The sequence below is a fragment of the Lonchura striata genome, chromosome 23 (assembly GCF_050655825.1).
Source record: "Lonchura striata isolate lonStrDom1 chromosome 23, ASM5065582v1, whole genome shotgun sequence".
In the NCBI taxonomy this organism is placed as follows: Eukaryota; Metazoa; Chordata; class Aves; order Passeriformes; family Estrildidae; genus Lonchura; species Lonchura striata.
In genome coordinates this window covers 8822241-8848873 of record NC_140725.1, presented here as the reverse complement: position 1 = coordinate 8848873, position 26633 = coordinate 8822241, and the positions used below count along the sequence as shown (strand labels likewise).

The 26633-nt window shown below is 45.9% G+C and overlaps 1 protein-coding gene, 1 long non-coding RNA gene and 4 other non-coding genes across 13 annotated transcripts; all 6 read right to left on the bottom strand.

Annotated features, from left to right (window-relative positions):
* Window positions 1-86: 86 nt before the first annotated feature.
* TRNAU1AP (tRNA selenocysteine 1 associated protein 1) lies at window positions 87-25280 on the bottom strand. Of its 8 annotated transcripts, none has more exons than XM_085559965.1 (14): window positions 25117-25280; window positions 22099-22196; window positions 21272-21371; window positions 18740-18792; window positions 18007-18138; window positions 15070-15189; window positions 13447-13609; window positions 12517-12550; window positions 2752-8938; window positions 2285-2367; window positions 1655-1701; window positions 1195-1290; window positions 829-902; window positions 87-533 (listed from the first exon to the last, which is right to left on the bottom strand). In XM_085559965.1, exons 1-9 carry the CDS (start codon window positions 25141-25143, stop codon window positions 8802-8804), a joined length of 864 nt encoding a protein of 287 aa, XP_085416091.1. In that variant the 5' UTR covers window positions 25144-25280; the 3' UTR covers window positions 87-533; window positions 829-902; window positions 1195-1290; window positions 1655-1701; window positions 2285-2367; window positions 2752-8801. The 8 variants fall into 8 exon arrangements, with proteins under 8 accessions (XP_085416091.1, XP_085416092.1, XP_085416087.1 ...); XM_085559966.1 differs by having other exon boundaries at window positions 2285-2344; XM_085559961.1 differs by having other exon boundaries at window positions 829-1290; window positions 2752-4192; window positions 4299-8938.
* Window positions 666-736, bottom strand: LOC116184443 (small nucleolar RNA SNORD99). Its single transcript, XR_004149212.1, has one exon. It is a non-coding gene; the product is annotated as a small nucleolar RNA SNORD99 (small nucleolar RNA).
* On the bottom strand, window positions 1500-1616 carry LOC116184447 (small nucleolar RNA SNORA61). Its single transcript, XR_004149216.1, has one exon. It is a non-coding gene; the product is annotated as a small nucleolar RNA SNORA61 (small nucleolar RNA).
* On the bottom strand, window positions 1818-1948 carry LOC116184446 (small nucleolar RNA SNORA44). The gene has a single exon (XR_004149215.1). It is a non-coding gene; the product is annotated as a small nucleolar RNA SNORA44 (small nucleolar RNA).
* On the bottom strand, window positions 2536-2678 carry LOC116184445 (small nucleolar RNA SNORA16B/SNORA16A family). Its single transcript, XR_004149214.1, has one exon. It is a non-coding gene; the product is annotated as a small nucleolar RNA SNORA16B/SNORA16A family (small nucleolar RNA).
* On the bottom strand, window positions 10774-12510 carry LOC146765577 (uncharacterized). Its single transcript, XR_014949953.1, has 2 exons — window positions 11816-12510; window positions 10774-11720 (listed from the first exon to the last, which is right to left on the bottom strand). It is a non-coding gene; the product is annotated as an uncharacterized LOC146765577 (long non-coding RNA).
* Window positions 25281-26633: the final 1353 nt, after the last annotated feature.

Genomic DNA, 26633 nt, shown 5'->3' with positions numbered 1-26633 from the left:
TGGAAGGGGATGCTCAGCCTCCATGGCTCAGAGCCAGCCCAGCCTCATCCCATCCCAATGCAACTCAAACACAGGAAATACAAGGATTTGAAGTAATTGCATTTATTCAAACTCTTACCACACACACAGAATATTCCAAGTTGCAAGGGACCTACATGTACCACCAAGTCCAGCTCTTAAGTGAATGATCCATATAGGGATCAAACCCACCACCTTGGCATTACTGGCTCCCTGCTCTAATCAAGTATTTAATATCCAGACCCCTTCCTGAGAAAACTCCATGAAACAGACTGCTCTTCAATGTGGAGCATCTGGATGGGAGCTTCAGCAACACCTGGAGACAAACCAGTTCCAGCTCCCTCCACTGCAGGTAACTGGATCCCAGAAGCAGCTGCTCCCACTCGGTGGAGCTCATAGCTCAGGAAGGAGCTAGGATCTGGCTCTGCAGAGTTCCCACTTCTGGAGGTCTGGGAAAGAACAGTCTGGCACTGCACCACCAAGTTCCTCAGAGATGGCTCACCCTCTGCTTAGACCTGAGAAAATGGAGAAAAAAAACAAACCTGCTGAGTGATGAGCAGTCAGGCTCAGTGCTGTGTCAGATTCCATCCACATACCAGAACTCCTGGATGTCCCCTCCCTGCCCTGTGACTCTGGGTAGCAAGCACGTCTGGCCTCAGCCCCATATCCGCAGGACTCATTCAACAGTCTCCAGACTCGGGAATCATCATGGACCAGGCTGCACTGCCACTGATCTCACCCACACACTGCACCACAGATCACAATTTTTTGCCAATTAAAAGCTTTTAAAACAAGGCTGATAATTCCCACCTGCTTAGTCCAGGTGAAAAACTGGCCACTTCCAGCACAGTCAGCTTGAACTGTCCCTTGTCCTCCAGACCTCACTCCAGATTATGCAATCACAGAATGGTTTGGGTTAGAAGGCACCTTAAAAGCTCACCCCATTCCACACCCTGCCATGGGAAGGGATATCGTCCACCAGACCAGGTGGAAAACCAGCACCAGGGATGGCCTAAGCCCCACCCAACCTGGCCCTGAACACTTCAGGGATGGGGCAGCCACAGCTTCTCTGGGCAACCAGGGCCTCATCACCCTCAGTGCCAAGAATTTCCTCCTAGTACCTAGTTTACCCTTACTGCCCATCCCAACACCAGGAGTTCCCCAGAGGACACTCACATGCTCCACACTGCAGCTTTCCCACAACTCGGGTCCTATGGTAAGCAAGCCCGTGGGACAGGGCTCACAAGTTTTCATCTTTTTCCACAGTTATTGCTGAAAAGACAAGAGCCAGAGTTTTGTGCCTGAAGCCAATGGGTCACTGTAAATCTATGGCTCAGATATGCCCAACAAATTCCAGGCTCCCAACCCTCATGGCATGTCTGCCCCCGGGGCACAATGTTTAACCCTTCTCCTGACTAGGAGTTTCCTTCCCAACAAATTCCCACAATAGTGAGGCTGGTGCAGCCTGTCTTCCTAGTGGCCCCTCTCAGCACAGGACACACCTGCAGAGAGCCCAAGACCAGCATGAATGTTACTCTTCCTCCTTTTTCGACCACAAGATCGGTATTCAGATCTGATGGGAAAGGGATTTGGAGGGATGGGCTGTTGAGATCCAACAAGGGTACTACCCTCTCACCTGGGTTTATCCATCAGATTTGGTGAGCTCTGGAACAACCAGGACCTCTGGAAGACATCACAACATACCCCCAGTATCAGCAGTGGGCTGCAAACTTTTGTGGACACATCTCTGACTCATCCCACCCTGGAACCCCAAACAAGGAACAGCTTAATTCCCAAAAATGTATTGGAGGGGTGAGTGACAGTCACAGGCAGAAGAGGCCCAGCAGTCAAAGACCTTCCCATTGCTCTGGCATGTTGTTGGAGACCTGTAGCTACTGTGTGGAGCCACAGGTCTTGGATAAACATGCAGGTAAACACGGAGTTTATCTGGTGAAGTCTGTGACAGAGTGACTGACTGCCTCTGGTATCAGGGTTGACTCCCAGTTCTGCCTCCAGTGAGCCCCAGAGAGAGGAACTGCCCTTATCTCGCCCATGATTTGGATGGAGCAAGAACTACGGGAGTTTGCAGGGCCCAGGACAAGCCCTATGGAGGATGCATAGCCTTGGAACAGCACGTGCTGGCACTGCTCAATAGCAGAGGGGCAGGAAACGCTGCTGGCTCCTACTCTGGTCCAGGGAGGCCACAAAACCAACCAATTCTCAGCCTCTCAATTGAGGACTCCAGAACCTGGACTACCCATCTCACCTGCCCAAAGTTGAGGCCATCACCAGCCATCCCAGGACCACCTTCTACACCAGGATGATGCTGGGGAAGAAAAGTGTCTTGAGCTTTAAGTAAATTGCAAGAGAAGTAAGTTAAAACAAAAGTACAGAAAGCCGGGAGACAACCCTTCCCCCCACTCCCCCCCCCCCGTGCTTCAATTTGAACCCCAGGGGCAGGGATTTGCGGCAGCCGCTTACTTCCAGTACTAGTAACACCCCTTAGCCCATGGCCGGCCATGTACTTTCCCCAGATGTTGCCGGACAGTTACTAAGGTTCCAACCGAGCGGCGACCGTCGAGGAAAATCTTTTTGCTCTCGGCTCCTTTTTGACTGCATCTACCACAGCACCGACAGACACAGCTTCGATAGGGCCAGGCGGGTCCGGGGAGCTCTTCCGCCCGCCTGTTCTGGGACAGGCCATTAGATCAGCCTCGGGGGTCCCTCACTTACCCCGGGCTTGGCCCGGCCTGAGGAGGAGGGCGGTGGCAAGGCCGCGCTGCCCTTCGCAGCCTTCGAAGCGCACTGAAGCGCGGCCGCCGGACGCGATGCCCCCAGGGCGCCCATACGGCGGAGCCGAGCAGCAGGGGAGCCCCAGCGACGAAGGATGGCGGTGGATGGTCCCCGACGCCCACTCCACGCCCAACCCTGCTCGCCGCCATGGCCGAAAGAGGCGGAAACTGGTAAGCAGCCTCCTTTTATAGTGCGATAGAGCGGGCTCCGATTGGCCGCTGGTCTCGGGCCCTCCCGCAGAGGCTTCTGGGAGTTGTAGGTCGCGCTGCCTACAGTCCCAGCCATCTTTCCTGTCTTTCCCCCTTCCATCGTCCCACTCCACCCCATCCCAAAGGATAAACGAGACTCCCGAACAACCTGCTCTAGTGGCAGGTGTTCCTGCCCATGGCAGCGGGTGGAATGAGATGAGCTTTCCGCCCTCTCCCAGCCCAAACCATTTAATGATCCCATGATTCACCACTCCCACTAGCACTGGGAGCAGCTGCACACCCCCACACCACCTAAATGACTCCCCAGTCCGGGTGGGGCAAGTACAATTTCTCTCTCCTTCTCCATGCAGGGTCCACGCCAGGAGTTGTTCTTTGAAAAGCTGAAATCAGCAGCTGTATTTCCCCTACTCCTTCCTCCGTTTTGGAACGGGGGGTGGGGGGAACGCTCCACCCTCGGGAAATAGAAGAAAAGGTTCTTGGCAACAGAAGCCTCTTTGCCAACACAATACCTCTGTAAGGCTCCTGGCTTATGATTCATAATCTGTGGAAAGGATTTAAAACGGCAGCACCTGTCAACGGGGTGGAAGGGAGTGCTGGAACAGCTGCTGATGCTGAAGGCACAGTTGTGGTGTGTTTTCCTTTGAATCCATGTTTGCTCCCTGTTCTCCCTAATCCCCTTTCTTCCCCAGTTGCTAAATTTCCCGAGCCTTTCCCTAACCTCCTCCATTCCAAGTTGCCGATCCTCCCTCTATCCCTGCCCCTTTCTCCAGAGAGTTCTGTGTCTGTCTTGATGCCCTCGACACCCCATTCGTTACTTTGCATTATTCCCCCCCCCCCCCCCCATTTTCCCTGATAGCTATTTGCCCCACCTTATACTCCTCTCTTACCATATCCTCGTTGGTTCACTTTCCTACACCACTGCTCCTGAGCTGCTCTATAAAAACTTCTGTTCACCCCGCCCCAGTCTTGTCTGGGAGCCCAGGGATAAATCCATCTTGTTCCACCCCAAGCCCCGTGGCATCGCTGTCTGTCCCTGCCAGTAACTGGGAATCGCAGAGCTCGCAGGGGACGGTCGTGGCCCTGCCGCAGCCGCCCCCCACGCCCCGCGCTGTAACACACAATCATAGCGGGAAATCAGCTGGAAACGCCTGAGACTGATTCCTGTCGAAGTCCTGGAGAAAGGGAAAAAAGTATGGTCATGTTTTAATTTGTTCTAAGCAAATGAACAGATGAAAAAATTCCCAATGTTCAGTAATGACCTTTTGAGCTGGTAATTACCTCCAAACACGGCAGATCGGAAACAAAATAAACCCTCAGCCATTTAAGGCTAAGTCTGGGAGTGAGCCCCAAACTTTGTGTGGCCAAATCCTCTGCAAGACAGCCCTTGCCAAAGCTGTCAGGGACAAGGTACAAGCAGCTGCTCCCATTCTCTTCCGCCATGGATCTCACAGCTGTTCCGCCAAGTCACGAGGCTATCCCTGGAGTCTCCTTGGCACAGCCACTGATACAATGTGAGCCTAAAAATCATGCCAAATCACAGGGCAGAGTAAAGCCTCGGAGATTACTGTAGGAAAAAACATCAACCTTCCCCAAAAATTCAAAGCTTGGCAAACATTGCTTGGTAAGAGTCTCTTCCAAATGCTGAACTGGGAGAATTCCCAGAGAGCAGCAAAGAAAAGCACTGGATGCACAGCAGACCTCAGCCTGCCATGACAAGATGGATGGAGATCCAAGAGGGGCAGAGAAAATCCCACTGCATGTGCATGGTCAGTGAAGCCCTGATGAAACCTCCCGAGAATCTCTCACCAGCCTCTTCCACAGCACAGAACAGGGAGCACATGCTGGAAGAGGCTGCAGTTCCCACCACCTCACAGATGGGAGCAGACAATGCACAGGGATGTGAAAACTGTAAGTAAGGAAAAGCAGGTGTGCATTAGTGATCCAGGTAGATTGTTGTGCCTATGGCTTCCTGGGACACATCAAGGGGCTGAAGCAAGTCTTGGCCATGGTCAGCTCTCAATCTCTCCCAACTGTGTTCTCCACCATTGCTTTTTCCCTAGAAATTTTACAGCAGCAGCAGCATGATCTTTGAATGATAGAATAATGCGACATCCTGATTTGGAAAAGATCCACATGATCATCAAATCCAACAGAACTGCACAGACCACCCCAAGAATCCCACCATGTGGCAGAGAAAAATGAGTGTGTGCTGAGCAGGACCCCACACACCTTCTTAAAAACTGACTTCACTTGGAAAAAACATTTTTACTTTAAATAACTACTAAGGAAGAAAAAAATGAGATATTTTCTGAAGAAATGCTCTAACCAGCAAGAAAAGGAAAGTGAACTCTATCAGTGACATTTCCTGAAGCAGCTCTATCAGTTCCTGCTACTGCATTTCAAATTCATACCCCATCCTGCCACTGAATTAGTTTGATGGTTAAGCAAATCCCAAGTTAAATCTAGAAACTGGTGTATCTAGTATGCTTTATAAGATCACTGGGAGATAGCAAGGCTGGAAGGTAAAAGTTTCTCTCCAATCTTGTTTAGCAAAAGCTGAAGATTAACAAGCCAGTAATGAGATACCCAGTACAGGAAGATTAGAGTCAAATATTTATCTCTGTTCCTCAAAAGGGATTTAGAGAAATTCCTAAGGGTGTTGTGTATGTCTCATGTGTGGGATATGAATGTGTCTCCAAAAACTGATCCAAGTAACAGGAATTTTCTCTAGTCAGACTCACATGGAAAGAAAAAAAATCACTGTCAGCCTCTTTCAGCCCTCTTATCATTTGTTAAAGAAATGCTTGAAGACTCCTCTTCCCTTTGGAAGAGGGTCAGGATCACCAAAAGCCCACCCCAATGTGTATTGTCAAGCTTTTAATTAAACACAGGCTAATGGCAAGAGGCCCCTCCGCAGCCTCAGAATTCAGCCTTTGGAAACCACCACTCTGTGCCTTAAAACACCCATGTCCCTCCAGCTCTGCTGAACATTCCCAGTCTGTGGAACACAAATTGGAATCAGAGTCCCTACAATTTCCTCTAAATTAGATGATTGCCTCTTCATCAAAGAACACAATAAGAATATTTGAGTTGTTCTTGGAATTGCCATAAACCCTGCCTGCTGAAGGGCAGAGTGCTTGATCTCTGTTGCCAATATGGATGCAATTTTCAGGAATTACATAATCCCAGGGAGCTGTGATATCATTTGCCTTGGACTTCTTGCCTTTAGCACATAGAGACAAAAGCAGAATTTATCTTACTATATGGAATCCTTGTCTTTCATCCTGTGAAACACTAAATGGTAATTAAAATAGACTTTTCCTGTAGCCATTCAGGAGAAACAAAATCCCACACTCTACTTAACTGGGATTCCAAAAGGCAAACCTTACAAATCCCAGGAGGTGGCTGTTTTGTAGCTCCATATAAAAGTCTCTCCTGTGCTTCAGACACAGCAATAATGGCCGGGAGCTGAAAATGAACATTAAAATAAGTAAGTTATATTTAAAAAAACAAAAAACAAACAAAAAAACCCACAACAAACAATCCAGAGATTTAACAGCTCCACACAACCTTGGCTGAGATTCTCCCAAATAGCCCCAGTAGTCTGGCTCATACTTCCAGGGAATGTGGCCCAGAGCCTCACATCAACCTCTCTCTTGACACAAAAGCTGGAGCTATTTTAAGCTCTGCACTACCAGTAAACAGGAGTCAACAGGTCATCTCTGCTGGCTTCTGCACTCCCAAATTATTCCTCACAAGGGTCTGTACGTGCTCAGCTCTCACAGGAATTTGGGGTTAGGATGGGTTGGATTAATATTTACTATTTTTCTTTTCACCAAAAAACAAAAGCAGAAAGCAAAAGGATTTTCCCACAGGGTTGCTGTCTGATCCCTGAAAACCTGCTCCTTTCTCCTCTAGAGACAGACTTGTATGGAGATAGTTTATCCAGGCATTAGGGAATACTCCACAGACAGCAATGCTGGGCAGATGAGAACAGCAGAATAAATTTATATTGATAAATAAATGTGGCTTCACCCCATGGAGGAAACTGGAATGGCCACATTGTAAAAGCTAAAATTTGTGGGGGGTAGGAAAAGTCCAAAATAGGAGAAGGCACACAGGTTAGCACAGTAACAGAATGACCTAGAAAGTGTTTTAAATGCCCTTCTTTACATCACTTCTGCAATGCCACTCTGCTGAACTTCCGAAGAAGAGGGGGTGTCTTGAGCTGAGCGGCCACATCAGAGGATATAAAGCTCTGCTCTCTTCCACTTCTGCTGCTTCTGAAACTCCTGGCATACACAGGGAATATTCCTTTCCTTACATTCAGAACAGCTGAAGGTGAGACAGCAGCACAGTCAGGGGCACAGCACGAGGAAAATTCACAGCAGATGAGAACGCAGGAGTCCAGCAGTCCTTTAGCTCACTCGTCAGGAATAACGTAACTCCAGTGACATCACCCTTCCCTTCACATCCCACTTCCAGTTTATGAAATAGACCACAGACTGACAAATAGGTCATAATTATGGACACAAACAAAGGTGTAGTAGAAGTAGCTTTATCAAAGTATTTAAATTCTGTGGCAAATCTCTGCATCAACATGGGCAGGGAGGCAACGAAATGCTCTGCAGTAGCAATTTCAGTTACCAAACTATTCCTTAGATAGACTTTTATTACAAGTAGTTTCTCTGTCGCTATTTCTCCAAGAGTTTAAGGCACAAAAGCCTGAAAAAGGGCTTATAACATGTATATAAGTGCTAGTATTTTCACTTTCCCCTCTAATGCAACATATCAGCTTAAATATATTGCTTGTCCATCCAGCTTATACAGCATCCAGTAGAAAACTGCTTTCCAGGTTAACAACCATTTGTTGCACAACATATCAATGAAATTGGTCTGACCCATTTTTGCTGCCAGATCCTCAGTTTCACTCTGACTGGACACTAGTCCAGTAGTGGAAGACACTACAAAATCTCAGCATCTCAAAGAGACCATCAAGGTGTGTCCACAATAAAAAAAAATAAAGGCATGATACACAAATTAACATTTAAATATGGTTGCTGGAAAAAGTGTTACACACTGCTGGTTCATGGGGAATTATTTCCTCATACATAGGTAGAGAAGCAGGCCAGGTGTGCAAGACATCAAAGGTAAAAGCTTTATAACACTCCTTTCTGTCTTTGCTCTCCAAAGTGCTCTTTGGGTTGTTTGCTTAAGAACATCAAACTTGCAAGCTCAAGATCACAGCTTAAGTTAACCACAACATAAGCTTTCATCCCATGCTTAAGTTACAGCAACCATACCCAGTCACTGGAAAGATTTTGAGACATTTTAGTGGTGTCCAACAATGATCTTTTTTGAAATAACACATTCATGAGCATTGGGTCAAATGACTTAAGACAGCTGAATGGGCAGCAAAGCAGAAAGATGGGCACGAACCAAAATGCAAAGGGTAATTTATTGTACGATGGAGTAGAGTCTTTCTCCTGTGCCATTTTGTTGGAAGTTTATGAATTACACTTCTCAGTAAGTATGAAGAGTTCATTTCAAGACAAAAGGAACAAAACTGTTGCAGTTCTAATTTTCACCATGAATAAAGGTTACCATGATGCTCCTACAATACTTGTTCTCTACAGGAAAGACCACAGTCCTCCTGTACTCCAAGTACCTGACCTGGGTGGGAAAAGGGCCACCCCTCACAACTGTAGGATCCAGGGGCAGCATAACAGTCTGGTGCACACTGGGAGGATGTCTCACAGACACAATGCCTCAGCAATGAGGCTACAACACGGCTGGGATCTCTGATGAGACCGTGTCCAAAGGCTGCCAATGACAGTCCATCAAGGCATCGTAGAGCTCTTCACTCTGTTCCATAAACTGCTTGTTTGCTTCATGGACATCTAACTGAGGTGTGGGATCTATGGGAGGAAAGACAGACAAATAGGTCACACATCAAAGGTGTTCAGAAAAAAAACAAGTTTGTATATTAAAACAAACATGGGGGGAGTATCAGTATTTCCAGGGCAGGTGTCAAAGGATAGTGCCAGACTCTGTTCAGTGATGCCCACTGACAGGACAAGGAGAAACCACCTCAACATGAACAATAAGTTATTTTGATGGAGGGTGGCAGAGCACTGGAACAGCTGCCCAGGGAGGGTTTGGAGTCTCCCTCTCTGGCGACATTCCAAACCTACCTAGATGTGTTCCTGTGTCCCATACTCCAGGTAAGCCTGCATTAGCACGGAATTGGACTGGATGATCTTCAGAGGTCCTTCCAACCCCAAGTATTATATGATTCTGTGTGTCACCAAACATTCACAGCACTTGCCCAGTCACAAACCTGACCTAATCAGTCAATCCTACTCAATCTCTCTGCAATGAGATAAGGAATAACTACATCCAAACATGTCCCTTTTTACAACAGTGATTGCCCCACAGGACAGCCAGTGGAGGGAACACACACCTGCACCTCACAGCCCAGTGAAACCACCTGCACTGCCAGAAGGGGCTTGACCAGATGGAAAGGGCAGAAGCAAATGCAGAGGAACCCATTCCCTTCTGCTCCCTCCACTGTGAGGTCACAAATGATGGATGGACAGATGGATGGGAGCATCCTGTGCTGCTGCAAGCAGTCACCAGAACTCATCTGCCAAAGCCTCCAGCAGCTCACAGCTGGAGTCACAGTTAGGAATGAAGGGAGTGTCAGTGGCACCACAGCATCACGGTGAGCATAGCCCTATTTTACATGTGGAAGAAATGTTTAGAAAGCATTTTGGAGCTGGACAACAAGCGTGCAGGTCCAATCCTGCTGCTCTGAATGCACAGTGATGGACTCCCCAAACCCCTGTAAGATGTAAAGCTCACCTGACAATACCAGCAAAGCAAAGCTCAGGTTATCAGAGTAGCACAATCACAACAGTGAGTGAATGACTCTCAACACAAAGCTGAATGAAGAAAGACTCTAAAACACATCAGGAATAAAATGTTTTTAAACATGTAACTTTCCTGTGAGGGAGGCGAGGCCCTGACACAGGCTACCCAGGGAAGCTGTGGTTGCCCTATTTCTTTAAGTGTCCAAGGCCAGGTTGGACAGGGCTTGGAGTGACCTGGTGAAGTGGAAGATGCCCCTGCCCATGGCAGTGGGTGGATAAAGATGACTTTGGAAGTTCCTTCCCACCCAAACTGTTCCAGGATTCTATTTTTGGTTTTAGCTACATCATGTTGTAACGCATTACAGGAGAAGACATTTAAGGAAAAGAAATGATACAGTGAAAATACATTAATTCAGTTTCCTACAAAGGTAGGAATCTTTCATTTAATCATCCACAAAAAGAAATATCCAGAGATATCCCAATTCTAGTCCTGGTATGTTTGGTTCAGCAAAAGGAAAGCTCTCCTAGAATGCTTTTAAGAGCCATTAACAGCTTCCACACACACCATCACTCATACCTGTGGATCCTGTTGATCTGTTATTATGTGATTTTTAGTTTTTACTTTTTTTTTAGGATAGAGCAAGATATACTGCATAGTGCATATTGCACTCAAGACAGAAATCTAAAATGGCCGGCATGAAATGATAGTTTTTTACATCAATAAATGAAAGCTACTTGTACAGGTATCTAAAACCCCGATCTGATTTAGTGACTGTCATGGTTTGACACTGGCACAATGCCAGCGCCCCCATGAAAATGTAACCTATCAGTTGAATGCTGTGAAATGTGATCTAGAACAGAGCAAAGCAGGCCAAACTTAGTAACAAGGGGAAAACTTTATTACACTACCACTACTACTACTACTACTACTACTACTACTACTACTGCTGCTATAAAAGGGGAAAAAAAACCACACAAAATTTGAAATGAAAACCTTTCTAAACATTCCTCCTCCCCCCCACCCAATTCCAACAAATCACAGCGAGACACATTTGGATCCTCAATCCAGTCTTCACCCTTCCACATAATCAATACTGAGTCCATCAGCAGAGAGAGGAGTCTCCCTTGCACCATAGACCCCCCAGGAAACAAGGCTGCCACCTCTTGTGTTTCCATGTCACACATGGCACTGCCCAGAGAGAATCTGCCAGTGTGACACTCTCCTCTCCATGTCACAGTGCTCTCACCACTGTGCATGGACAGAGACTGCTTATAGGCTTTGTAAAGGACCAAGAGGAACAACAGTCCAGTATCTCATTTTGGGACTACAGTCCCCCCCATTTTCCCCTGGGGCCGGGGGTCCAAGAACAGAGATCGCCTTCTCTTCTTCTCTGAAGATGGAGGGCATCCTCACACCCTCCTCTGCTTTTCTCTGTTCATTCCTGAACTGGTAGTTGCTGAAGGAGTCTCTTGGTTCACCATTGCATCCCCCTAAGATGAAGTCTCTCTTGGAGGAAGGATTGGTTCAGTCTATGGTTATCAAGAAGAGTCCAGCCAACAGCCACTCGATCATCTCCCCCCAACCTTCTTTCCCTAACAACTGAGGTCCCCGGCTGTCTCTCTTTCCTTCAAATTGAGGAGGAGCAATATTTCACAGAGCCTTAATTTCACAGGAAAGGGTTAAAATTCCCGGACTCCCCGGACAGCTGAAATCTCTGGCCCAGGACGCTGGGCTGTCTCCCACGCTGGGCATCTTCCCCCTCTCCTCCTTCTCCTCTGCCAGCAAACTCCCGGGTGTCTGCAGGCTCTCTATGTCTTTTCCTCTAGGCTGGGGGGGCAACAAAGACATCTCAGACGTTCTCCACCCTTCCATCTGCAGGAACTGGCCCAGCTCGGTTCCAGACCCTTCACCCCCTGGCCTACCTCTGCAGGCCACATGGCTTCCCCTTCCCCACCCAGCTCATGGCTGGGCAGGGGAGGTTTGCACTCTCCGCTGACCGGAACCAAAGAGAGCGAGTTCTCCTGGGAGTTCTGCTTTTTACCCCTCTGTGTTCTCAGGGGCGTGTCCACCCTCAATTGGTCACCCCAAGTGTCAGTATCCAAACCTGACCCCTGACTGGACTGACCCCTTCCTTCCAAGAAAATTCTTTTCCTGTGTCAAACCACGAGACAGTGACCCATTTCAAGCAACAACTGCTTGAAATATTTTATCAGTGTGGTGACTAGTATTATTCCCTTTTACTTGTAAACTAAAAGCACAATGAAGTATTCTGGCCTCTAAATGTCAAGATTTTGCAGAAAAACAGAATATCTACTTTTTTCTTGGAAGCATATCAGAAAAAAAACCCTAGTAAAAAAAGGATACCAATTTCAGTACTACAGAAGATTAAAATCTCAGTGCTGGGGAAGTCAAACAGGTTCAGTCCTCACCAGGTTCAGACTAGGAGCAGCAAGAGTAAAACCAGGATGCAACTGTTCTAGGCAATAGTGACCCACACATTTTCTCAGATTTACTCAAAGATAAAGGCATATTATAAATTGAAATTAGGGCCAATTTCAGAAAGTCTATCTCCAAGCAGTACAGAACATACATAGAACTTCAATACAGGATTTGAGAAACATACCTTCCAATGCATCCTCACCAACGTCTTCATATGTCTGCAAGGAAAAACAAACCCGTTAGGACAGTGGATAATTATCTTTTCTTTTGCAAGCATCACTTGTTGATTAGTACTGTCAGAGACTGACTTTTATACTGGAGTTACTACAACAGAATTCTTCACACATAAACCTGTGTTCCATTCCTAACACTCCATGGGCAAGATCCTACACTAAACCTCTAACAGAGGCAGTTCTTGAAATTCCAGGGTTGAAGTGAAGTGACTGTTCTGATGTGTTCTATCCCTTATAACAAAGTTTATGAAGGATCCCAAAGACACTCTGAGCACTGCCTGTACCAAGAGAACTCTTCTACCATCACAACTGTACTAAGAGACCCTTTATATCCTCCAAACATTTTTTTACCTCAGCAATATACTCTCCATAAGGCAACAGGACACACCAGGGGCTAAACACTAAATAGTAGCTATATTAAGACTTCATTATTAAGAGGTATATACTAAGATCTCTTGGTGTGTTCAGTTTGGAGCAGAGCAGACAGAGGGCAGAGCTCCTTAGGGTCTGCAGCTCCTCCTGAGGGAGAGCTCCAATCTCTGCTCTCCATGACCAGGGACAGGACCTGCTGAGGGAACGGCTGGAGCCTCCCCCTGTCAGGGGAGGGTCAGGCTGGATATCAGGAAAAGATTCTTCCCCTAGAGGGAGCTTGGGCACTGAACAGGCTCCCCAGCGAATGGTCACAGTTCCAATGCTGCCTCAGCTCCAGAAGCATTTGAGCAATGCTCTCAGGCACAGGGTTGGATTGTTGGGGTGTCCTGGGCAGGGCCAGAAGCTGGACTCTATTCCTGTGGGTCCCTTCCAGCTCAGGACATTCTGTGATTCTCAGAGATGAAGATGACATGCTCCCCATTCCACCTTTCAAGCTTGTGCTGTCCTACCTGCATGGTGTTCTGCGTGTAGCCATACTGGGGGTAGCTGTAGCTGTAACTGCCCGTGTTCTGGTCGTACCCCCAATGAGCGTAGTAGTTGTGATACTGTTGGTAATACTGGTTGTAATTATAGTTGTACATCTGATTGTACTCCATTGGTTTCATACGATTACTTAAAAAAATAAAGCAGGAAAAAATACCAATAAAATAGCAATAAATCATTTTTTAAAATTGCAATAAAATAGTGCAGAACCAGTATGAAAAAAGCAGTGAAACAGCTTAAGATACAATGTAGTAAAGAGAAAAGGCTTAGTCTAACAAGAAAACTTCAATCTTTAAAATATATTCACTATTTACTGCAGTAATATTATTTGCATACATTTGCATAAAGAAAGAAGTGGTTTAAATTTAATACCCTTTCCTGTATTCATATTCCTTTTCATTAATAAACATTACTTTCATTCTTTATGAGTTAATTTGGTATCACTTCCTGGCTCTGGGAAGGGAAGAGTTCAGGACTATGAGCTTCAGTTTAGAACAATCCTGAACCACAAGCCAGATACTGGAGTCCCCTCTTCCATCTGGTAAAGAGGATGAAGTTAAGTAATCTGCAGCTTTCTGAGAGAAAGTACTGAGCCTTGCTTTACAGGAAGAGTTAAAGACTTAAAGGCTGGCAAAAAACCTTGAGTTTTCTTTTGTAAGAATGGATAAAACTCTCCCTTTTGCCACTGTCATACAGAAACCTAAGCAAGGCCCTGTCCCCTTTCTCTCTGAACCAGGTGGTCTTCAATGCACAGACTTGAAAAAGTTAATGAAATAAGAACTACTAGTAATCAAAAAATAAATGCTCTGAGAACTGACTAAAATTCCTATTCCTTGCCACTTTAGGAAGTGACAGCATTCCTAAGGAACACCATTTCACCTAACTATCAAGGTTTGAAATAATAAGATGACAAATATTGTTTGGAAATGAAAATATGTCACACATAAAGCTATTTCTACTAACGATGACATTAGTGAGAAGCAGGAGGAAGGAAACATCAATCTTCTCACCACAATGCACCCATTTTTTCTGCTTTTCTCTTCCTTCTCCCCACCAAGATTTATGAGGTCACTGAAAATCTAAATATTATTCAAACAGGGAGCAATTACTATGATTCGTATTACCCTAGTGCTACGAGCCCCAAGTCAGACCAGGATCTCATTGTATCAGGTTCTGAACAAACACAGAAAAAAAAGTTAATCTTTGCCCCAAAAGTCTTATATGTAGTAGATATCATAATAGAATTAGCAAGGTAGTTGAGCTTTGCTATCCAGTCATCATTAGGAAGATTTAAACTATTTCAATTTAATGCAAAGGAACATACATTTTAAATACAATCATATTTAACTACAGTGTGTGCACATGTGTAGGGATTTAATAATGTATACAATTCAAAACAGTGTAAAATGCTCAGTATTGAGCTAATGTTATAATTTCTTTGAACCCCAGGGCATTCTGATACTCCCCATATTAATCAGTATTCTTTCATTTTGTGATGGAGACATCCAGGACATGTATCCAAAGGACTAAAAGGCATTTAAAACAAGATGTGATTTGTCATATAAATGTCCAGCTGTTCTTCTACTCACGCTTTTGGTATAGCCACACTCAAGCGTACAGGTTTAGAGCCCAACCCCACAGCTCCCTGACACTCTGTCAGTGCTCTCTTCTGTTCCAATTCATCTGTGAATTTCACGAACCCGTAACCTCTGCAGAGACAGAAAAATTCACATAAAACCAACCCCAAAGAGCAATGCCACGTTATAAAAATTAGTTACAGTGAAGTTTGATTTGGTTTGGGAAAAACAGTGTACAAAAATGTTCCTTAGGGTTGTTATCCCAGCACTTGGGAGAGATGAAATTATTCTACCTTCCAGCCGCTTTTCCAGAAAGCCTGAAGCCACATGTCCAAGCTCTGGCAGTACTTTCAAGGGCTTGTCAGTGTAAAGTAGTTCTTGTGCCAGTGGATTCTGGGGAAGTGAGCTAACACAAGCCATGTTGAAATGCATGAACTGACACATGGTAACGCCCCAAATCTCTGCTGGGAAGATACTGATATTCTCAAGGGCGCACCTGGAACAGACAGCACATCCAGAACCCCTGGACTCTGCAACAAGCCTTCACCGTGATGTGGCAGAACTGCATGTCAGCCAGACAGAAAACTCCAACTCCCTCCAACCCCAACAATCCTTTGCGTGGGCTTTTGATGCCGTAGTGAGTCAGAAGCAATGCAACAGCATCCAAGAGGGCAGTGCCAGGATCTCATCATGGGATGGGCTGCCTAACGCAGCAGAAAGATCAAAGACTTAGGTGTGGGAGGGTAAGAGGAATCCATCTAAGCAAAGGAAGAAATTTGGGAGGGAAGGGCTTGTCTACCTGGCGAAAAAACAAGCCATAAGCAAGGGTGTAAATTTAGTGCATTATCTATTCTGTGGGAACTGCTAAACACCAAGTAATGTGTTATTTTGGAAGCAGCATTACCTACTTCTCATGGGAGGTCCCCACTAGCAGCTATTTTAGAGCAGTTCATGCCCCAGAAAATGCAGTACCTTGCACAGCAAGCTCCACACACAAGTCCAAAACTCTTATATATATATATATATATATATATATATATATATATATATATACACAGGTGTGTATCTACATACAAACTAGATTATTAAACACAAGCAAAACTCTACACAGACCCACATTCATTTAACTTGCCCTCTGCCAAAGGATTATGGCAAATTTATCCAGTGCAAGTCAATTTCTAAGTCAGTTTAAGGTGCTCACACACAAACCCAACTAAGTTTCTAAATGCCAAAAGACTCCTGCAGATTTTCAGATGGGACCAGGAGTGTGAAAGTGAAACTGGGAAGACTGGCAGTTCCAAAAGAGACACAAATAGAGATGGATGCGGTGTACAGGAATAGATGCTGGGTGCTGCAAGGAAGACAGTGATTCTTCCAAGTCTTCCAGATACTGATTCTTCCATTGGTGGGGAAAGAAATAATTTCTTCTTGGCCAGGACCTCCCTACAAACTTTCTGTCGTGCCCCTGAAGTTGGAAAAGCCTCAGCACCTGTACCCTCAACAGAAAGCAGAGAAGTAGGCACAGTACCACAGCACCATGCTCCAAGCTCCTCTCCTGTCTGGACAAGAGAGTCTGGGAGGAGGCCTTCTTGATCCACCAGCCTTGGCTGGAAGGGCCAGGGCTTCACTGGGCATGTCTACAAGCCCTAAGCTCCTCTCTCACATCACACTGACACCTGCAGATGTCTCAGCTTTGAGCAATTGCATAAGTCCCAACAAAGCCCCTGCCACCAACACTCTGGCACTGCCAGGGGAGACAGCTTTGCTCTTCCCAGAAACAGGACTTTTAAGTCCCTACTCCTTCCCCACTTCCCAAGCTACCACAGATTCCCTTTCCTTGAGGTCTGCACCTATGCACAGTTCCCAAAACCCAATTAATAGTCCAACCTGCAGGACCAACAACTGTTCTATAGACAGAGACTGAAGCAGGTGCAGCACAACAGGAACTGTGGGGTTTACACTGAGGAGGAGCAGAAGGTACAAAGAGCCAAACACAGCAGTGTCAGTCCCAGGGGAGGTGGCAATGACAGCATGAGGACGCAATAGCCAGAGAGACTGAGTAGCTCTGCAACAAGTTCAAGATGCACATGAAGAAGGACTTCATGACTGGGGAGTGCAGCTCTGGAACAGGCTGCCCAGACAGATTGAATTAACTCCATTCTGGGAGGTTTTCCAGGCTACACAATTCATGGATGATATGATCTAGTGCAGGCTGCAGTCCTGTTAGGAGCTAGACCAGAGACCTCCAGAGATTCCTTCAAACCAACCTAAGATTAAGAAACCCCATTATCAGAAGATGGAGGGACCTACAGCCATAGCCTATATCTTATCCCAACATTCTCACAGGTGTTATATTACAGAATTGTGCTTCATTGAAGCCATGCTCTGCTTTGAAAACAAGGATGCTCACCAACTGCTCCTTCCTCTGGAAAATACAGCTTAATTGCATGCTATTTAGAAAATGTTTTAATTACATTAAGAAATCCAACTTTTTGATAGCTGTTTTTGGCAAGATGTTTTCAGGAAAGACAAACAAGGCAGCTACTGAGAACCTGACAGTGAATCACAGCTTTGTGTACCCTACCCTGTTTGAAAGAAAACCTGTACAGCTCTCACAGGAATATACACTCAATAGCCTAAAGTTTGTAAAGAACAATTCCACCCAAGAGTCCAGGAAGAGAGTATTTCAAGATTACTTAAGGTATTTTTCAGCATTTTAAGAAGTGCAATAACACACAATGGGCCTCACACTGACAGAGGAGTGACAATACCCATGGTAACTATTAAAACTCAAGCAAACTGCAGCCTGAATGGTCAACACCACTATATTTGAAGATTACTAAAATCTAAGCCAAAAGAAATTTTCCCCCTTACTGCATTCTATCTTCCCTATTGCCACATGTGAAGTAAAAAAAAAAAAAAAAAAAAAGTGAATAAAAGACAACTTACTTGGATACTCCTGCCTGGTCCAAAACAACTTTTCCACCTCTACACGATGGATAAACTTTAACAAAAAATTCATATAACATCCCATCATCCACATCAGGAGTCAGGTCTCCCACAAAAAGGGAATATTCTGGACTATAGAAATCAAAAGTAAAAGTCTTAAATACAATCAAAAGAAAAAAAAAGGGACATGCTGAGTGACGGTTACCATTTAGCTTAAATATTTGAACTCAGAGAAGAGTGATATTAAAAGACCATTTAATGGAGATGTTGAAGTACCACCAGTTAAGCTGCTGAACTAAAATTTTGATTGACACTGCTTTTTCAAGCTAATTCAAGCAGAACAACCAACCAACTTAATACTGCTTTTTCTTTAAAGATTATTTCAATGCTTATTACTCAGGATATCTCTGATTTCTAAAATGACAAGAAAAAATATCTCATTTATAGAGATGTTATTTCCAATACATTGATCTCAAATTATAATACATAGATCTTAAATTATAATATATGAATTAGATACTTGGATGCTACAAAGTTTAAGTACCTTAAAGGACACTGGATATATCTGTTGTGCCACACACAGGGCAAAGCACAAAACTGGTAGACTGAGTTCCTTCTACTAAAGACTGGCAGTGATGAACTTTGGGTTTATATATTTTGAATAATTTTTGCAAGGCAATTAATAGAGAGACATTAAGCAGGCAAAATTAATATTTAAATATTGAGCACTTACCTGTTATCAGGCTGTTTTCCATATGTTGCATAATTCAATTTAAATCGCTTCGCCTGAAACGAGGCAAAAATGAATCCATACATTCAAATGTTGTCATGTGAATTCAAGCAATTAGGGAAAAATACAACAAGCTGATATAATGCAACTTAATGACATATGTTCAATGCCTTCAGGCCAATCAGTTAAGGTAATAAGCACATTTTTATTTAGCATTAGTACAGATATAATAATGAAAATCAAAATGTAATAACAAATGTTAATTTTTTTCCCATTTTAAAGTCTTAAAATGAAACGACAGTACCACTACTGGACTTTTGTGATTTAACACAAACACTAGCAGACCAGAATCCAACACACCAGAAAATGGAATCAGCCTGAGTCTGGAAGTGTGGCTAAATACTTGGCTCTGGACATTTAGTAAGATTCAAAATTAAAGGGTTCTGAAAGAACTACTACTACTGAAAGGACACTGGAGCACTCTTTAAATTTTGCATCTGGATTTATTTTTGAAACAAGTTTCCCAGCCGCCCAGATTTGTGCCCTCTGGCACATCTGGAACACTCTGTCCCCAACCTACCATACTTTTAGCAACTTTTGCCCAACTTACATTTAAGTTTAGACCAAGATCTAAGAATACCAAGATCTTTGAATCAGCTCTTAGAGATCATGGGCTAATCTCAGGATCAAGATTTCAGATCATATAATCAGGATTTCAGATCACAATCAGAAATGCCCTAGAGATCAGGGTACTTGTTCGGTACAGTGAAGAGCCCAGTGTGTTCCTGGGCCTTTGTGATGGATTTCCTTCCCTCAAAAACAGGTAATTCTTGGGAAATAGAGCACAGTCTTAACTCTAGGCTATAATCCTGTTCCTTGCATGCTTGCATTCTTTGGAGCACAGTACTACACAACTTTCTGTGGATCATTTACAAGCTAACACAAAATTTAGATTCCACTTTGAAGCACTTAGATTTTTATTTTTTTTTATCTCACTCTTCACTGCAATATTCTGGCTTTAAAATCAACAAGACACCTGAGAGTACTTTCACTCAGATGGGAACTGAGAACACCAATGCTTGGAAAAGAAAGATAGCACCAGCACCATGGCTCTCTGTTATTCCTTCGACTGATTCAATATTTAAAAAAAATAAAAGCATGTGCCAAACTCAAGTTTTTTGTAAACAAAATTCTCTAAATGCAAAGGATGAGCTAGGCACTTGCCTGCCAAGTGTACTGATTTGGGCTGCTTTGGATCTCTGCCTGACATCTGTAATTCTCTATGTGTTATGCAAATCATCCCTCCACACTGTGCTTTGAACAAAACTGTGAAGAAAGATGGGTATTCCCAAAACCAAACTTCCATTATTATCTTACTTCTTGCAAGAGCTGCTCTCTTTGTGTCTCCAGTGATTATAGAAGGCATCCAGGATGATCAGCTTGCCTTAATCATGAGAAAACACATGAAACAAGTATCTCTAGGCCTCTCATCAACTCCTTTTAACAGGGTACGTCACCCACTCAGGAACCCTGACTAAATAACTCAGTCTGAACTTCCCAGTCTCCTACTCTGGGTATTAACTACTCTGAAATAGGAACCCATTTACCTTGTATATCACACCATAACTGAGGTGATTCTAGAGCTGCTTTATGAATCAGTCACCCCAGCTACTGCAGCCAACTCCTGTGGGTACAACAGACAGCTGTGTTAGCCGTCTCATTTTAATCTACCACATATTCGAGTCAACATTCTAAAATTAGCCTCTCTGCCTATTCCTCCTCTTCTCCCTAACTACCCAGCTTTTATGTAGAGGAGAGAGTTATGCACTGCAATTATTCAATACTCTGTGTTGTTCTCCACTGTAAAGAGGTTTAACTTCTGTTTGCTAAGGACCAAGAACAATGCAAGATTAATAGTCATGTTTCTCTTGCCAATCAATGTTACTCAAAACACAGTGTGAACTTGCAAGTTCTACGCATATAACAACACACAGAGCTAAATTCTCAGGTTGCCTCATCACTGAAAGTGTTCAAAGCCTGGTTGGATGGGGCTCAGAGCAATTTGGTCTAGTGGAAGGTGTTCCTACCCGTGGTAGGGGATGAAATACGATAAGCTTTAAGGTCCTTTCCAACCCAAACCACTCTGTGACTCCATGATTACACAAAAGGACAGAGATGGAAGAATTGTGGCAGACATACACTATACTCAGTTGAATTTCTTCCTTGTTCTTCTCAGGTTTCTAATTAGTCCAACTTTGATAACAGCAGCAATGGTCAGATATAAAAACCATCACACCCCACAACACTTCTACACTTGAATTTTATCTAGACAGTCACAAAGAAATCAGTGGTTTTTCTCAACAGTTTTCAGAGCAAGAACATTAACAGTTTTATAGTCATAACTTCAGTTCTAAAGCAAAGAAGAATCCCAGTTTGCTAACTATTCAATTTATCTGTAATCACTAAAAATACACATTCTACACTATCTGTCCCTTCCAAGTTTTGGTTCTCAACTGGCTGATCCCACTTACTTACCGGTGTAGCACCAGGAAGTGGTTTTCCATTGATTTTGTGCAAACATTTCTCTGCAGTAGCTAGATCTGCAAATTCTACAAAGCAATAGCCTGCTGGAATTCTGATTGTACAACACAGAAGAGAAGAGACAGAAGTTATAAAGTTAAAACACATTTGATGAGGAAAACTGTATTTTAGATAACTGGTAGGAAATTTGCTATTGTTGCAATACATAGAACATTTTATTTTTAAAGTATAAATATTAGCTACCAAACAGAAGATGGATGTGAAGGGATAGCCTCTACTTACCATAGGTCAGGTCAACATAAGCACACAGAAAATGGTTTAGCTTATGGTTTACTTCCTACTTTTACTGACCATCAATTTGCCTGTCCAAGTTTTAACTACTGAAAACTGAAATTACAACACTTAAAAGAATAATGGATAAGAATTAAACTGCTTTATTCTGCATAAATCACTAATTTTATTTCAAATGAACTCTAAAGGTTCTCTTATTGCTCCAAGTCAGACTTCCCACCTCTGTTAGCATCACATAGCTGCACTACAGACTAGTGACCAAAGCCCGGGGAGGTGTAATTCCCAGAGGGATGGAATGAGATACATACACCACTCTGACTGAGTGCTGGAGCACTGCAGGATGAGGACCAAACCTTGTTTGTTGAGGGAGGGCTGAGGAGCCAACAGTGCCCTCTCAATTTCTCTGATCAATATTCCCATACCGGTGGCAGCAATGGTGAGACTCTCAAAGGGAAAATTCACTCTGATATAGAAAGACCACAGCAACGCTTCAGTCCAAATGCGCTCAGAGAACAAACAGAAACAGTTACCCTGTCAACCTGTTTCGAATGATTTTTACACTCAGTACAAGCTCTCCCATGGTGGCAAAGGCTCTTGAAACAAAGTTTTCATCCATATAGGGCTCCAGCTATAAAAGCAAAAAAAGAAAGAAAGTTAGATCAGAGCATCTACAAAAAAGAGAATATGTGTCAATGCCCCTCTAATCAGTTAAAACATTATTGAGAATGATTTTACCCTTACACTTCAAAAAGAAGATTCATTTAAGAGGGTCGATGCCACTCAAAACCAGCAGGCATGCATGAACCAGGCTCAACAGTCTGCAAAGTGGAACCCAAGAGACAGCATGAATTTCAGAGAACAGGGAGCTTCACAGAAGGACAAAAGCTACTCAGAAACATACAGCAACAAACTGAGCATTTGGTACAGGAGCAGGGGAGAAGATGGCAGGCTCCTTCTCCAGGTGCAAGTGAAGGCTGGGCCAGCATTGTGGATACACAGGTGTGGCATAACCCCGGATTGCATGTGGCAGGTGACACTGCCCCGTGGAGCTGTGCTAGGGGTCTGCAGAGCTTTGTCTGCCTCGCACAAGCCTGGAGATACCAGAGCAGCACTTGGGGGAAGCCCTGGAATCGTGTCCCACAGCAGCTCTACACTTCATCCTGCCCATGGAAGCACTGACCTTGTTCATTTCACAAGGAAGGACCGCACTGTGCAGGTAAGAGTGCATGTGAACACGCTGGAGAGCAGGTGTCTGTGTGCTGTAAGGGACTGACAAGTAGGAAATGGTGCTGGAATTTGGATCAAATATACTATGAAGAGCCTGAGTGAACAGGACACCCCTGTGTATAACAGAAACTGGAGGAGGGAACTAACCAAAATGAAAATGGAGAACAGTGTGTGTGACAGGTAACATGAAGCTGAAAAATGTATGTATAAAATATATATATAGCTCCATGTATCCTGCGTAAGATAGGTGTCTCACGGTAACCTACAGCCCTCAAGTATCTGTTTGTCTGTCAAGTACCAGGTGGCTCCACCACTTGCATGTGTGACAGATTGTGTAGTATGTGAAAGTGACCATACTGCACTTGCACGTGTAAAAGGCAGCAGATGCCCTGTGGAGGTGAGTGTGAAGCAGAATTGACTTGTGTCAGGAGCAGAAGCAGCACCACTCTGCACAGACATGCCAGGGTGATCCTGGCTGTGTGTGTACAGAAAGTTGTATTTGTAAAGACAACCAGTTGCTTGGATATGTCCGTATGGCTCAAAGAGCCATGGCCTGCTTGTGAGAGTAGTGATGAAAAAGAAGATGGACTTTATCACAGAGAGGTGACTGAAAACCCTCTGTGTGGGGAAGAGGAGAACAGACTCCATAGAGTTTCCATGCACGAGTAAAGGCAGTAGAGGACACCCTGATACTGTGGTAAACTGGGTGTGCTGAGTGTGTGTGTGGGAGAGAAGTACCCAGTGGGATTCTCGGGAATGTGCTGGGCTGTGTGTACACACACAGGTGAGAGATGAGGAACACTACATGCAAGCAGGACTGTGCTGGTGTGAGTTGCAAGAAGGGGGCTAAAGGAAGATATGCGTCCAAGAAACAGGTGGCAGGGAAGTTGTGACATGTATACACATAGTGGGAGTGCACACAGGTGTGTACAAATGCGTGGCAGCAAAGGCACTATACGCAGCAGTGGGACCGTGTGTGTGCGTCACAGTGTACCACAGTGGTAGCAATGCAGTCACCACAACACACTGAGCATACACACATGCAGTGCGGCTGGGTGGCAGGGCACTACAACATGCTGGGGTGAATACACATATGTGTGAAAGTGTGTGCTCAGCAGTGAATGTGAAGGACACAAGGGCACAAGAGTGAGGGTGTGTGAAGGGCACACAAGGGATGCTGTGGGTTGTGTATCATTGTGAGTGTGCCTACAGGGTGCATGTGAATGGGCAGCAAGACACCCTTGGGTGAAGAAGCACCCGTGAGTGTGTTTCACACGGGTGCTCTTCCTGCCAGGTACACACACAGGCAGGAATGAGGGACCTAGCAGGAAGTGTAAGTGCTTGTGAATGTGAGTGCATGTAGGAGAGTCAAAATCTCTATGAGAGTCTAAGTGCACCCGAAGGTGAGCACGTAGGGGGCAGGTTGTGAGGGATAATCTTGGAAAAGTGCATACAAATGTGCCTACAAGTGTGAGCACAATCAGCAGCACAACCATGAGTGTGTGTAAATCCCTTGTACAATGTAAGCATGTAAGTGCCTACAGCAGCTGAGCAGGTAAAACAGCAGATAAATCCTCAAAGAATGCAAGTGTACATGCTGTGAGTATGGGAGTAAGTGCCTCTTAAGAGTATGGAAGTGTGAGACTTTTTGGTGACCATGCATGTGTCTGACCACCAGGGACACTGGTCTAAGTGTAGATGTGATCTGGCTGCAATGAGGATCACTCTGGGGTGTGTGTGTGTAACTGGTCACAAATGTGCCTGTCAGGCTGGGGTTTATGTCTGAGAGTGTGTGTGTCAGCCTGTGTGAGCATGTCAGCATGCACAGGAGCATATGACATGAATGTCACTTGGGGAGTTCTAGGTGTATCTGAATGTGTGAGGGGCTGTGAGGCTGTGTCAGTGTGGGGGTGCCAGTGGTGTGAAGAGGGCAGTCAGTCAGGGACAGGGTCAGCTGGAGTCAGATGTCAGTCACAGTGAGGGTGTCCGAACTGTGAGGATGTCAGTCTGTCGGTTGTGTGGGTGTCAGAGGGAGAGCGTCAGTCGGTCATAGTAAGGCTGTCAGTTGCTGTAATGGTGTCAGACAGCCAGTGTGACGGTGCCGGAGTGAAGCATCAATTGGTGCGAGGGTGTCAGTCAGTGCGAGAGTCAATGGGAGGGTGTCGGTCGGTCGGTCGGTGGGAGAGCGTCATTGTGCGGGTGCCGGTCCGTGGTGGTATCAGACGGTCAGTGCCTCCCGCGCCCCGCCCCGGCCCGGCCGCGGAACCCCGCAGCCCCGCCGCCCTCCGCACAAAGCCGCGCGGTCCCGGCCGGACACTCACGTCCCCCATCCACAGGCTGGCGGCCATGCTGCTCCCGCAGGCCCCGCGGCGGGTTCAGCGGGGCCGCGCTGTTCCACCGCCCGGCCCGGCCCGGCCCGGCCCGGCCCGGCCCGACCCGGCCCGGCCCCACCGCCGCCACCGCCCCGCCTTCCGCCCCACCCCCGGTGCCCCGGTCCTTCGGTCCCTCCCCCGGCCCCTCCCGCCGCCGCCCGGGCCAGCCCCGTCGCCTCCTCCGCGGCCCCGGCGGGCGGAGAGAGCGGCAGCCCTGCCGCCGCAGCGCCCCCTGGCGGCAGGAGGAGCGACAGCCGCGGGAGGGAGCCGGGGGCGGAGGGCGCGGGTTTGGGGCAATCTGGGGAGGCTTTGGGGCCACTGTAGCTACCCGGAAGGACATTGGAGTGAGGTGCGGCCCGGTCTCTTCTAGAGTGAGAAGGGCAAGCAGTGAGAGGGCAAGAGGAAATGGCCTTAAACTGAGACAGGACATACAGCTTTCAGGAAAAAAATCATAGCATATGCTGGGCTGGGAGAGGCACACCGGGATCATCGAGACCAACACGTAGCCCTGCACAGGACATTCCCACCGTGTGCCTGAGAGCATTGTCCAAATGCTCCTGGAGCTCTGGCAGTCTTGTGGTTATGACCATTGCCTGTGGGGCCTGCTCAGTGTCCCAGCACCCTCCGGGAAAAGAATCTTTTTCTGATATCCAACGTAACCCTCCCCTGACAGAGCTTCATGGTGTGACAAGCACTTTGGTCATCTCTTCAAGGCACCACTGCTGTCAGAGCTGGCACAGGGTTTACAAAGTCAGACAGTTTTTGACAATGTTGAAAGGCCAAAGACTTGTAGGTTTTTTGTTTTGTTTTGTTTTGTTTTGTTTTTTTTTTTTGTGGTAGAGAGGTTTGTGAGAGGCCATGATCCCAGCTACCCTTCACCCAGTGGGGCAGCAGCTGCATCAGAAGCTTCGAATCCTAACCAAAACTGGGGCTCTTAGCTTAGACCACTGCCTCTTCATACAGATAGGAGGTCCATCCTTGGGATCATCAGCCTGAGACGTGGGGTTGGACTGGGTACAGTGTGATCCTCTTCTCTTGTTACTTCTGCAGGCCTTTGATAGCGAGGGTGGTAATTCCCGGAGAAGATGAACCCCTCGTACCGACGGAGCAGAGACGAGGGAGCCTGAGAACTGGTTGGTATTTTCGGCATCCCAAGAGCCGGTTGGAATTTTGGCATCTCCCATCACGGGAGAGCCCTGTGCCCTATAAGGGAACACCAGGCATGGACCGAATCCCTGGCAGTGGTTGTGCAGGTGCTGCTGCACGCCATAAATCCAACTCCTGGCGACAGGGACACTTCAAAGTCTCCGCGCTATTTTCGCCGCGGTTGTTCGGGCTCCGGGCGAGACGGGCGGTGCCTCCGCCGGTCGTATCCCGGGAGAGGGCAGCAAAAGCCCTCCGGTGTCGGGTGGAGGTTTTCCCGGTGCTGGCATTGGGTAGCTTTGTGTGATGGAGCCAGTTCTGAA

Excerpts from the sequence above, each read along its gene's own strand:
- TRNAU1AP (XM_085559960.1), bottom strand. The coding sequence starts at position 25,143 with ATGGCCGCCAGCCTGTGGATGGGGGAC. Across the intron at positions 22,197-25,116 it reads CCAGCCTGTGGATGGGGGAC|CTGGAGCCCTATATGGATGA; the intron begins GTGAGTGTCCGG and ends TTGCTTTTATAG. Across the intron at positions 8,939-12,516 it reads TGGTGAGGATGCATTGGAAG|ATCCCACACCTCAGTTAGAT; the intron begins GTATGTTTCTCA and ends TTCCTCCCATAG.